Source organism: Brassica napus, chromosome A2 (assembly GCF_020379485.1).
Source record: "Brassica napus cultivar Da-Ae chromosome A2, Da-Ae, whole genome shotgun sequence".
Taxonomy (NCBI): domain Eukaryota; kingdom Viridiplantae; phylum Streptophyta; class Magnoliopsida; order Brassicales; family Brassicaceae; genus Brassica; species Brassica napus.
The window spans coordinates 29,225,714-29,237,884 of NC_063435.1; the positions used below are offsets into that span (position 1 = coordinate 29,225,714).

General features: G+C 37.5%; 3 protein-coding genes and 1 pseudogene across 3 annotated transcripts; 3 read left to right on the forward strand and 1 right to left on the reverse strand.

The window, feature by feature from the left end:
• Positions 1–1,885: 1,885 nt before the first annotated feature.
• LOC106382876 lies at positions 1,886–2,510 on the reverse strand (annotated as a pseudogene).
• Positions 2,511–2,888: 378 nt separating this feature from the next.
• LOC106380378 (putative clathrin assembly protein At5g65370) lies at positions 2,889–4,955 on the forward strand. The gene is made up of 2 exons (XM_013820141.2): positions 2,889–3,623; positions 3,817–4,955. Exons 1-2 carry the CDS (start codon positions 3,085–3,087, stop codon positions 4,253–4,255), a joined length of 978 nt encoding a protein of 325 aa, XP_013675595.2. The 5' UTR covers positions 2,889–3,084; the 3' UTR covers positions 4,256–4,955.
• Positions 4,956–5,493: 538 nt separating this feature from the next.
• LOC106382874 (esterase OVCA2) lies at positions 5,494–7,399 on the forward strand. The gene is made up of 6 exons (XM_048760883.1): positions 5,494–5,862; positions 6,214–6,312; positions 6,381–6,422; positions 6,712–6,856; positions 6,950–7,051; positions 7,126–7,399. The coding sequence occupies exons 1-6, from the start codon at positions 5,509–5,511 to the stop codon at positions 7,215–7,217; spliced, it is 834 nt and encodes a 277-aa protein (XP_048616840.1). The 5' UTR covers positions 5,494–5,508; the 3' UTR covers positions 7,218–7,399.
• A 2,901-nt stretch (positions 7,400–10,300) lies between these two features.
• Positions 10,301–11,500, forward strand: LOC106426185 (zinc-finger homeodomain protein 1). The gene has a single exon (XM_013866906.3). The coding sequence runs from the start codon at positions 10,491–10,493 to the stop codon at positions 11,310–11,312; it is 822 nt and encodes a 273-aa protein (XP_013722360.2). The 5' UTR covers positions 10,301–10,490; the 3' UTR covers positions 11,313–11,500.
• Positions 11,501–12,171: the final 671 nt, after the last annotated feature.

The following is a 12,171-nucleotide window of genomic DNA, read 5'->3' on the forward strand; positions in this document are numbered from 1 at the left end:
ACGACAATTACAATCAATGGCAAAGCCAGGTTAAAAGGTGTGGGGGCATGTGCACCCACAATTAAATTAAAAGTTAAAAAGTGTGTATGTAGAAAATCAAATGTTTGTTAGTTCATAGGGTACACAGCAGCTAGTGTGCACCCTTACTTTTCCAGGTTTAAATTATTTTCCTATGCAATACAATACATAAGTCGACTGTTTATGGATCTTTACTCAAATTGAATTGCACATGCCCCAAAGCCCCCAACCCATAAAGATGAGATAGTGTTTACGTCATATTCAACCAAATATGTTGAAGGACTATTTCTGGAAAATAATATCTCTTCTCTAAAGATCTCAATAACTAAGCATTCTGATTTTTTCTGGTGTTCCAATTTTAATAAAAGTATAAATGATTCAAGTGAACAGAAGAAGAGAAAAAAGGTAAAGTGTTTATTTGTCAAAAATCATTGTGGTTCCAATATTAATCTGAGAGAGAAGAGAGAGAAGAAAAGTAGATCTCCTTGTGGTTCCGGTGAGCGGCCGGCGCGTCTGCGCGCGTGCCGTCGCCGGAACCGCGGTTCTGTCGTATAAAAGCTTTCTTAAGGCATCTCCTTCGTATCCCCCCCCATTTTCGCCTTGTCCGACCTCTGGCTCCGGCCTAATCCATGGTGCATGGTGGTCGTTTGTGTGGAGTTAGGACGCGGTAGTGGGAAGGTTCTCGATGGAGGAGAGGCGGCTCGTTTAGATCAAGGTTCGATTCCGAAAGGTGGAGGCTCTTTTTGCTCCGCCGCCGTCGGTTCTGTCTTCGGGAGGGGGAGGCTTACCTAGCTCCGTCGTCGCCGTCTTGTCTCCGGAGGGTGGAGGCTACAGTAGCTCCATGCTGCCGGTTTGGTACCCGTAGAAAATTTGGGTGTTAGCGGTGAAAGTTCGGTTAGGGTTTTGTTCTTGTCGGCTCGGGTGGAATCGAGATAGTGCGGATGAGATCTTAGGAGAAGATGAAGCTCTCCGTCTATGAGACCGCCGACAAGAGAAGTTAGCTGAGGGTGTGGTGTGAGAAGAGTGGGTGGTCCGGATGAGAGCGCGGTTTGTCCGATGACGCTTTCGGTGGAGGACCACCGGGAAGGAAGGTGTTTTGTTGCGGGGTATGAGATCCGGCGAAACGAAGCATGGTTTGATAGCTCCGACGGCGTCCCGAGGCAGAGACGGTCAGGTAGAGACGGTGTGCGACGCGTGTCGATCCGATGGCGCAGATGCTTCCACGTGTTCAGCAGCCAGTCTCCTCGACGCGTTTGATCCAGCCGACGTCGGTTTGGGCTTGATTGGTTTGGGCCGCGGTCCGTTTATAGCGGTTAGACTGTAGTTGGTTTGGCTTTTGGGCTTCGTGCCTTTTGTTTAAGTGTTTGGGCTTCGGATTTTGTAATTTGGGCTTGGCCCGGTATCATTAATCTATATAAAAATCTTGACAGAAAAAAAAAAAAAGAACAGAAGAAGAGAGGAAATAGCATATCCCGTCTAATGCGCCAAATATATAAATGTTACATGCAACCATAATAATAGTATAGAGTCATAGACTCCCACAAACAGACCAATAAACCTGAACTTAACTAAACGAAAACTGAAAGCCCATCAAAACCCAAAAACACCAAGACAACATACCATCTTAAGGTAAGCCTATAGAGTGTCTTCTACGGTTGGTCTGAATAAATAGTTATTAGTCTTTCCAAGCCCTGAATGATTACGTTTTCAGTGGATCTCTCTTGTAGTTTTCATCGCTAGCTGATGGTGTTAGATAGTCCATTCTATAACTTAAGCGACAATATCTGCAACCACTTAAGTACTGTTCTTCTCTGAAAGCCACAAGGTATTGTTGTCTGTTTCTTACACGATGTAGTGGGCATAAAACTTCATGATGTAAAAAACAAACCCTTGATAATAACCAACTCGATTGGTGCGTTTACACTATTACGCTTCAGATCAAACTTAAAAAAACAATATATATATAAATAAAGAGAAACGAAGATTAAAAGATTGAAATATTCATTGAGGCAAATCGTCGAACAACTTAAACGCAAAATCCTAAATCCTCAAGCTCTCTCGCCTCTGATCCTCCTCGCGAGCTGGATATCCTTAGGCATGATCGTCACCCTCTTCGCGTGGATCGCGCAGAGGTTAGTGTCCTCGAACAGACCAACCAAGTACGCCTCCGCCGCCTCCTGGAGCGCCGCCACGGCGCTGCTCTGGAACCGCAGATCGGTTTTGAAATCCTGAGCGATCTCGCGAACCAGGCGCTGGAAGGGGAGCTTGCGGATCAGGTGCTCTTCTGGTACTTTCTGATCTCACGAAGCGCCACTGTTCCGGGGCGGAACCTGTGTGGCTTCTTCACTCCTCCGGTGGCCGGAGCCGATTTCCTCGCCGCCTTGGTCGCGAGCTGCTTCCTCGGTGCTTTCCCTCCGGTGGATTTTCTCGCCGTCTGCTTGGTTCGAGCCATTTCGTTGAGTGTGGAGATGATTGAAGTGAAGAAAAGTTTAAGCGATGAGAGTTTGTTTATATAGTGAGGCGTTGATGAGGAAGAAGACAGAAGAGTTTGTTTTGGTTCGTTAGATCTTTCATCTTATCAACGGCTACGATTGTTTTGAGTTTAGTGATCCGCGTCATATGAAAATCAACCAATCGTATTAGTTTCCTCTAGCGCGTTTTTTTTTTCAATTTAGGCGCGTGTTCCAAAATTTTAATGTGGATTTAGGAAAAAATCTCTAAGAAAAGCCCAGTTAGGCCTGTTAAGATGCCACTTAACACAAGCCCACAAAGCCCAGCTCGCCGTTCAACTTTTTATACTACTAAAATTCAGTGCAGTCTATGCTAGGAAGCATGCAAGAGTTTGATAAGTTATGCAACCAACGCACGTTAGTATCTGATTAATTAACGTGCCTGATGGTGTAAAATATAGGCTTTGTTTCCATTAATCAAAGCTTTTAATGCGCATGTTTATGCCACCAACGCACGCTAACCCCCTGAAAATCTATCTAGCTAGTATATGTACTAATAAAATATGTAATCTATCTTACTCTATAATTAATTCAAGAAAATATATATAAATACTGAATGAAACCTTGCAATGTTACAAACCACAAACCCACATTACTCAAGATACATACATTTCAGAAAGATAAAACTCGATATAAAACAAAATTTGATCAAATGGGAAAATTCACAACCTTGAGTGGCATATTAAAAGACGAAGCCTCGCAAATGAAACTCAACGTGGTTCATTTGTGTAGCTCCGAGAACGCCAAAACCATTGACTTGGCTCTTTTGAAAGCCACGACTCATACCTCACACAAACCACCTTCCGACAAATACGTTAATCTCCTCCAATCGACTGTTGACACGCGTTACGGTCCCGAGACCATCGCTGCGGTGGTGGAGAGGCTGCGTTTGACGACGGACGTGTGCGTGGCTGCTAAATGTCTCATTCTTCTCCATATGATGTCTAAATCAGAAAATGGAGATAAAGGAGAAGGTAGTGTTCGTGTGACTAATCGTAGTTTGATATATAACGAAGGAGGTCGACATTTAAAATTGAATGTTCTGAACGTGGATTCATCTCGTTTTACTAGAGAGTTGTATCCATGGGTTCAATGGTAAGATCATATATGTACTGAGGTTAATATACTTTTGGTTGAGAATAGAAAAATTGATATAGATATTGACAAAAATCATTGAAAGGTCGTATAGGGAAAAATGTGGTCTTAGTAATAACCAAATATAGTCTTAAGATTTTTTTTAAAATATAAATGTAGTCTTAAGATTATCAAGAATTGTTCTTTTGACTAGGTACAAACAATATCTAGATTGTCACTTTCACATTGCGGAGGCTCTAGGTGTTATTCCAAGCATAAAAGAAAGTTCAGAAGATAAGCGTTTGGAGATTCAACGAGTATCGTCTTACACAACCGATTGTATTTTCAAACAAATCGGTTTCTTAGTGGCTCTGTTCGAAAACATTAGTGCCCGGCCAGAAACTACGGCGTCGAAATCAAACAAGATCGTTATTAAGATGATAGAACTAATGGTACAAGACTGCTTCTCGGTCATGAGAATGATCAAGATAAGGTTTGAAGAACTGAACGTGAGAGAAGCTAGACTTGACGTGATGGTTCCGGTTTTGGTGAGGCTTGAAAAGTGTAAGGAGGCATTGAGCGACTTTTCTTGGCAACGTAGATATTTGGTTGAAGATTTTTGGTGTTTGGTTTCGAAGTTAAGACATGGGTAACGTTAGAAGACAAAAGAAATGTTGGATGAAAAACCTAACGTAATCGGTTACTAAACTCTTATCTTATAGTAATAGCTTGTAAAATAAAACTACCAGTCTTGTGCAGTAACTCGCTAACTGCTTAGGGCTTCTATGATACTTGAACCGGTTCTAGATAAATTGTGTAACGACTTATTGGGTTTTGCTGACAAAATGTTTACAAAGACAATACATAGATAAGAAAATTATGCTGAAATGTTTCAAGAAATCTTCATTCTATTGTTTTGGACCATTTGGTAACACGTGCTTGTGCTATCTGCGCCCGCAAATTTTGCCAAACTAAGTGCAGCATTAACCCAACACCCCATTTAGGGTGCTTATTTTTTTTTGTTCTTTTTTTTTCTCTGATTAAAAAAAAAAAATTTAAAATCCACTAATCGTGGACCGCCACGTGTCAGTAGAGCCCGCAAACAGTTGAAAAACCTTCCAAAATTGCTGCTTATTTAGGCAGCATAAGCCACCCAATTTTCGAAAATAGTGGGACCCACCCACTATTTTATTTTTATTTTTTAAGCTCTCATGGTTAAGCTTCATTGGTTAATGATGGCCTAAAACTAGTAAATGTGGGGCTCTAAGAGCATCTTTAATCCATAAAACCTATTTGGGTTGCTTATTTTTTTATTTTTTATTTTTTTATCTGTTAAAAAAATTAAAAACGAACCAATTGCAGACTGTTACGTGTCAGTAGGGTCTACGAATAGTGCAAACAACCCACTTAAATCAGTGCTTATTTGGGTGCTATAAAAGCACCATATTCCACGTGACAGTTAAGGAGTGCTTAGATTTTTTTTTATTAAGAAAAAAGGAAGAAGAAGAAGAAGAAGAACGAGTGCTTGATTAGACATCACAAGTACCTGTTGCTTGCACTGTTCACGGGTTCCACTGACACGTGACGGTCCGCGATTGGTTTATTTTTTTTTAATTTTTTCTTAATCAGAAAAAAAAAAAAAAAAAAAGCATCCAAAAAAAAAGGAATGCTAGGATTAATGGTACTCTAAATAACTGTTTTTTGAGTTTTTTTGTGGAGCTTACACTAAGCACTTGCATCAATCACCTGCATTGAGGTTGCTCTGAACAGCATCAGCAAGTCATACTAACATATTAATGTGTGTGATTTACTAACAAAATTGTTTTTTCTCCAAGATTAGAAATTTACACAATTTAATGTACAAACATTAATAATAAAAAACGAAGGTGCCACGTGACAGTTAAATATGGATCTAAATCTAACAGCTCATGCAAACTCCACAACACTTTTGTCCAAAATGCTGAGTCATTCTTATCCCTGCTGCCAAACAGCATCCGTATCACGACCGCCGAGACTAGCCTTCAAGATCACCACGGCGATGTCGTCCGAAACCAAACAGAGGAACCCAAGAATCCTCTGCCTCCACGGGTTCAGAACAAGCGGTCTCATTCTCCGTTCGCTTATTACATCTAAATGGCCCGACACGGTCCTCCGAAACCTCGACCTCGATTTCCTCGACGGTCCGTTTCCCGCCACCGGAAAATCGGACATCGAGCGGTTCTATGACCCGCCGTACTACGAGTGGTACCAAGCTAGCAAGGTCAGAGAGTATATATAAAGGGTTGACTTTTTAATGTTTTTTTTTTTTTTTGAAGAAAAAAGGGTTAAACCCGGGTCTATTAAAGACACAGACCTAACCCCCGGGTGGGAGGTGCAGCCCACGGATAGACCCTCTCCCGGGTATTCAAATGGGCCGAAATGCAATAGCCCATATCCGTGTAGGTGACCAGGAAAATATGACTTAGTTTCGCATGGTAGGTGGATCGAACTTGAAATGTGGTGACATCCCAAGCCCTTCCCCTTACCACTTGACCACAAGCTCCCGGTCTTGACTTTTTAATGTTTATTCAAAAAAACAAAAAGGGTTGACTTTTAAAGTGTTTGTGCATAGGGTTTTAGAGAATACAGGAACTTTGAAGAGTGTTTGGATTATGTTGAGGATTACATGATAAAGCATGGACCTTTTGATGGTCTTCTTGGTTTCTCTCAGGTTGGTTTTGATACTACTGAGTCTTTTGTGTGCTGTTGATTCATTTTGCTCTGTTTTGATTCTTGTAGGGGGCTTTTCTATCTGCTACTCTTCCTGGAATGCAAGAACAGGTAGTATATAAGCAATTAGGATCCAGGTTCTGATGAAACATTGGCTTTGGTCTCCAAAAATTTTGGAAAATTTTAAATAGATAAAAGCCCTGAAACTATGATTTTTAAAAATTATTTTTAAAAATAATATTTATAGTCCCCAAAATTTCAGATTCGGCCCTGCTTAGAATAGTTTGTTTTGTTTTTTTTATGTAAGTGTTTGAGGTTGGGAACGGTGAGATTGAATCTGAGACGAGCTTTTGAAGAGTGAAACATGTTGTTAGAATTGTTTTTTGTTTTTCTTTTGTAGGGAAAGGCTCTAACTAAAGTGCCAAAGGTCAAGTTCTTGGTGTTAATATCCGGAGGAAAGATTCCTGGGTTGAGGTTTGGGCAGCCTGAAGCTGCGGTTGGTGCATTCTCATCTCCTGTTCGTTGCCCCTCACTCCACTTCATAGGTAATAATATGACATGGGAGATACTTGTCCTGTAATGTCTGTAACCTTAAATGATGAGAGTGCAGAGTCTGTAATTCTGTATAATGGTTGCAGGGGAGAGGGATTTTCTGAAAACAGAAGGTGAAGTTCTTGTGGAATCATTTGTAGAGCCGGTGGTGATCCGTCATACAAGTGGACACACTATACCTAAACTTGGTTAGTGAAGAAGAACTTAAGATCTGTCTCTTTCTTGTTTTGATTTTGTGAGCTTCACATTCTGTCTTCTGCAGAAGCTGAAGCTGAGGAGACAGTGTTGAGCTTCTTCCAAAGGATTAGGAAGATGCTTTCTGATGAACCGTCTTCTGTAAGAAGCTTGATGTGATTGAGAGCTCTAAAAAGGTTTCAGTTGGATTAGATGATCTTATAACTATATCTTTTTGAGGTGTTTCTCTTAGCTTTTGTGTGCATGTAGATATAGATTAAAAGAATAAGACAGTTGTAATATTGTACAACAATTTCAGCTATTAAAATTAATAAAAGTAGCCTGATCAATTTTATGATCAATTTTCGGTAAAGTGTGATTAGAAAACAACTACAACGAGATTAACTGTAAAAAGATAACTGGGATGTTAACTAAGTCATAAATAGGGGTTATTGAGTAATAAAAATTATGAAGGGTTAGTCTAGCTATTCATATTTGAGGTAATTTTTCTTCTTTTTTTTTTGTAGCAATACATATCCAATCAAATACGTAATAATATTTTTGTTAGTAAGAATGTATTCTATTTTATTTAAATTTCCTATATTTTAATTTTGTTTAAGAAAATTGATGGGAGAAAAAAAAATGGACGTTGCGGTGCACTAAAGAAGAAGAGTTCAATTATTGTTCTTTTTGATGAAGCATTAAATGGTCAAATGGATTCTCATGATAATCTATATGTTCCACTTGTAGCCAGTGTTTTACTTCTTTCTCAATCTACTCTTATGCCCTATTATCTTAGCTCTGTCGGTTGCTTTTTAGTCTTTACAAAAAAAAAAGGGTCTAAATTCTTTTCACATTTTTCCTGTATAAGAAACATTATATAATGTATACAATTACTATACATATGGAATTACCAACATAACTTTTAAAATGAGAATTTTGGGCTAGAGAGGTAATAGATATTAGATCTATGGGTTGTGACAATTCAGAACTATATAAATATTAAATCCTAATAAAGTTTTATTCCCACGCTCGCAGAGCTTTGACTGATTCGTTTTGCTTATATCTCGGATCGCTTGTTTGGTTTAGCTAGTCTATGCTTGTTTGATAACATTATTCTGTCTCTTTTAGTTTTATAGTTCTGGTGCGCGCACGGCTTATGTTATGTTCTTGTGTGTTTATGTAATGTTCTAAAGAGTATGTCATTTCCATCCATCATGTTTTAAATTTGAAAATATTGTTGTGTGTTTGTTAATAAACGGAGACCAATCCTCTGTGTGTCTCCATGTAGGAAAGCTGTTTCCCGCCAGCTGACATGTACATATCAACTCGTCATCTCAAACGTCTTTCAGTATCCACTTTCCTCATTTTCTTACAATCATCAGACCCGGTCTTTATATTTGTATTTTTGTTCCGAATATCAAAGTTTTACTTACGAACTATGTAAATTCATGATGCAATTTACCAAAGACTAGTCACTAAAAACAATTTATATGAGTATTACTACTTGTCAGAATGTTTAGTATAATAAATGATCACCTCAAACGTTTCTTCTTTCAACTTTTGCAAAACATCTACACATACTTAAATGTAAACATTGTTTTATTCCAGTTCAAAAAAAAAAACATTGTTTTATTTGCTGACATATAATAATTATCTTTAGCAAAAAAAAGACATATAAAATTAATTTAATAAAATGAATTATTTAGTAATAATTCTGAAAAGTTGTCAACAAAAAATCAGACCTTGAAATTATTAAGGGCATTACAGATTTTGATGTGATTAGACTGCGCCCATCACTTTATCACAGAAGAATCAATGCATTCATCTATACTATTGGCATATCGACAAAAATAATTATCACATTTTTATTATATTCCTTTTTAGTTTCCCAAATTTTTTTTATCTCTAATACTATCCTTTGCTTTAATTTTAAAACCATACACTACACTATTGTATTTTCTGTCAACTTGTGCCGGCTTAAAACTATATTGGACCCTTGGACAAATTTTGTTTATGTATTACAATTAGTTAAGCATAATATTTTAGACCTAAACAAACATAAATACGAACCCTTTTATCACTAAATTTAGTTAATTTTAAGATGGACTCATGGCATATGCCATATTTTCCACCCCCTAGAACCGGCACTGCAAGAAAACAGATAAGCTTATTACAATCCCAAAACAAAGAAGCTGCTTATTTCATTTTTTTTTTCTATTTTCAGCTTTCTTTCTTTAGAAAAAAAACTGTAAAACATAAACAATACCATCATTAGAAGCTACTCAGAAAACCTTCAAACCACAAGTGACTAAATTATGCTTGTTCCTCAATTTGATTCTTAAACAAAAAAAAACATATTTTACATAGTATAATGGCAATTAAAAATCAGTTCAGTCAGCATTTCACTGGACTAAAATGTTTCCAATCCATCTTTATAATTCATATTCATGATTAGATTTATTTTCAAATAGTACAAAATGAAATAGTTGTAATAAGCAATTAATAAGCACATTAATTGGTTTTACTACTTAGTTGAGAAAAAACCAAGTACATTATAAAGTAGTGGTAATGATCAATTAATAAATATATTGGTTCTACTTAGGTGACAAAATACATTGTTTCAACTAGGCCTGGAACGGATAGGGTATCCGGACAATTTTAAAGTATCCAGATCCGGATCCTTATCCGGCGGATCCATAATTTTACTATATTTATCCGAATCTAAGGTTTTCGGATATCCGGGCGTCGGATATCCTTCTAAAAATTATAATATCAGACGGATATTCGGATCCGGATTTGAATCCTTAAAATAAATAAAAAATGATTTAAAAATAAAAAATATAATTTTTTTTTAATTATTTCTATGTATAATATTACAAAATTTACATATACTTTTATAAAAAAAATATATATATTAAATAAAGTTAGTTTTTATATATAGATATTACTATTTTGAAATAGTTATTAATAAAACTTACGTATCTAGATATTCAGACTAAAAAAATAAGATATCTGGATCCGGCTTTGACGGATCCAACATTTCACTATCCGAATCCGGATTCGGTCCCTCTGGATATCCGGATTTTTGGATCAAATCTCGGATCGAATCCAGATCTCGAATAAAAATCTCAAGTCTAGTTTCAACCCAACTATATTTAAATTAAATACAGTATAAAATTAGAAAAGAAAAAAAAAACAATGTAGAGAGATAAAAGAAAGCGTTACAAAGTGTGGTAGAGGATAAATTTATTAGATTCCGATTTCCAATAACCAAGAATATGTATAGTAGCAAAAAAATAAAATAAACCCTTTATCAAATCCCAAATCTAGAGAGAGAGAGAGTGAGAAGATAAACCCTTTGATGTCCACATTCTCTTGTCATTTCTTCTTCTTCTTAATCTTCATCTCTCAGAAAACGACTTAGTTTCTTAACCATCTCCACTTGCTTTAATGGACTTTGAAGAAGAAATTAATCTTCACGAGGAAGAAGAAGAAGACGCCCTTTACGACTCTCCTCCTCCTCTTCCTCCACCCTCCCGCGTCCTCAAGGCCTCCACTGAAAGTCCTGACACCGCCGGAACAACCTCAACCGGCGAAGGAGGATTTATGGTGGTTCACGGCGGTTCTTCCCTCGGAGGGGGAGGCAGGTTTAGATTCCGTGAGTGTCTCAAGAACCAAGCGGTGAACATAGGAGGACACGCGGTGGATGGCTGTGGCGAGTTTATGCCGGCTGGAATCGAAGGTACCATCGAAGCCCTAAAATGCGCCGCTTGTGGCTGTCACCGTAACTTCCACCGCAAGGAATCACTTTACTTCCACCACCACCACGCGCCGCCGCAACAGCAGCATCATCCTCCTCCTCCGGGATTCTACCGTCTTCCAGCTCCTGTGAGTTACCGACCACCACCGTCACAAGCTCCTCCCCTCCAGCTCGCTCTTCCTCAAAGAGAGAGGTCAGAAGATCGAATGGAGACTTCTTCAGCGGAGGCAGGAGGGATTAGGAAGAGGTTTAGAACTAAATTCACGGCAGAGCAGAAGGAGAGGATGTTAGGTTTAGCTGAGAGGATTGGATGGAGGATTCAGAGACAAGATGATGAAGTGATTCAAAGGTTTTGCCAAGAGACTGGTGTTCCGAGACAAGTTCTTAAGGTTTGGTTACATAACAACAAACACACTCTTGGTAAGTCGTCGTCGCCACCACTTCATCATCATCAGAATCCAACTCTTCCTCCACAGTCTTCGTCGTTTCATCATGAACGAGACCAACCATGAATCATGCATGAGTTTCTTGATCACTACTAGGGTTTTAAGTTAGCTGATTAATTACTTAAAATATTTGAGAAGATTTTATTTTTTAATTTATGTACTCATTTTGGTATTTTCATGTTGATGTTGTTGCTGATGATCTTTCTGGTTAATTACGTTTTTCATTTTGAACTTCTAAAATATCTTATTAAACACTTGATTTGCATAGCTATTTAATTATTAGTGGGTCTTTAGTAATTAGCATCATATGTGTCCGTAAGTGTTTAAATCTATCAAGTATTTTGTCTAGGAATTTATACGGATTCGTACGTGTGTGTGTGTTTTTTGTGTGCAGTTGTGTAGTAGATAGCATATGATTAATGTTTTCATGTGCATTTGTGTGTATATCCTTTTGATGAATGGTTCTTTTGCACTGGTTGACATTGTTCTTGTTTCTTAAGTTCTTGGTGTTTGACAGTGTTTTCATGATTCCCTGACCACCATTTTCAACGCGCACACACAAACATTTGCCGATTTGATAGCGTCCTTGTTTCTTGAGTTATCTAGGTGTCTTAAGAGTTACTCCTTCGGTTCCATAATAAAATACATATTTTGTTTGAATGCACAACAATTAAGAAACTTACTTTTCTACAAAATAATATTATGATAATATAAATTAAAATAAGTTAATCAATCATAGATAATGTGTAAAATGATATTGTTTAACCAATTTTTAATAAAATTAAAATATTTTAAAAGTATCAAAACATTATATATTTTGAAACATAAAAATTTCTCTAAAACATCATTACATTGTGGAACCGAAAGAGTAATATATTTATCGTACACATAGTATACTACATATGTTTATTAATAATGTTATGTT

Bases quoted from the DNA above. Each gene is read 5' to 3' on its own strand.
- LOC106380378 (XM_013820141.2), top strand. From the start codon at position 3,085: ATGAAACCTTGCAATGTTACAAACCACAAACCCACATTACTCAAGATA. The intron at 3,624-3,816 runs GTAAGATCATAT...TCTTTTGACTAG, and splicing joins TTGTATCCATGGGTTCAATG to GTACAAACAATATCTAGATT.
- LOC106382874 (XM_048760883.1), top strand. From the start codon at position 5,509: ATGGATCTAAATCTAACAGCTCATGCAAACTCCACAACACTTTTGTCC. The intron at 6,423-6,711 runs GTAGTATATAAG...TTTCTTTTGTAG, and splicing joins TTCCTGGAATGCAAGAACAG to GGAAAGGCTCTAACTAAAGT. The intron at 6,857-6,949 runs GTAATAATATGA...TAATGGTTGCAG, and splicing joins CCCCTCACTCCACTTCATAG to GGGAGAGGGATTTTCTGAAA.
- LOC106426185 (XM_013866906.3), top strand. From the start codon at position 10,491: ATGGACTTTGAAGAAGAAATTAATCTTCACGAGGAAGAAGAAGAAGAC.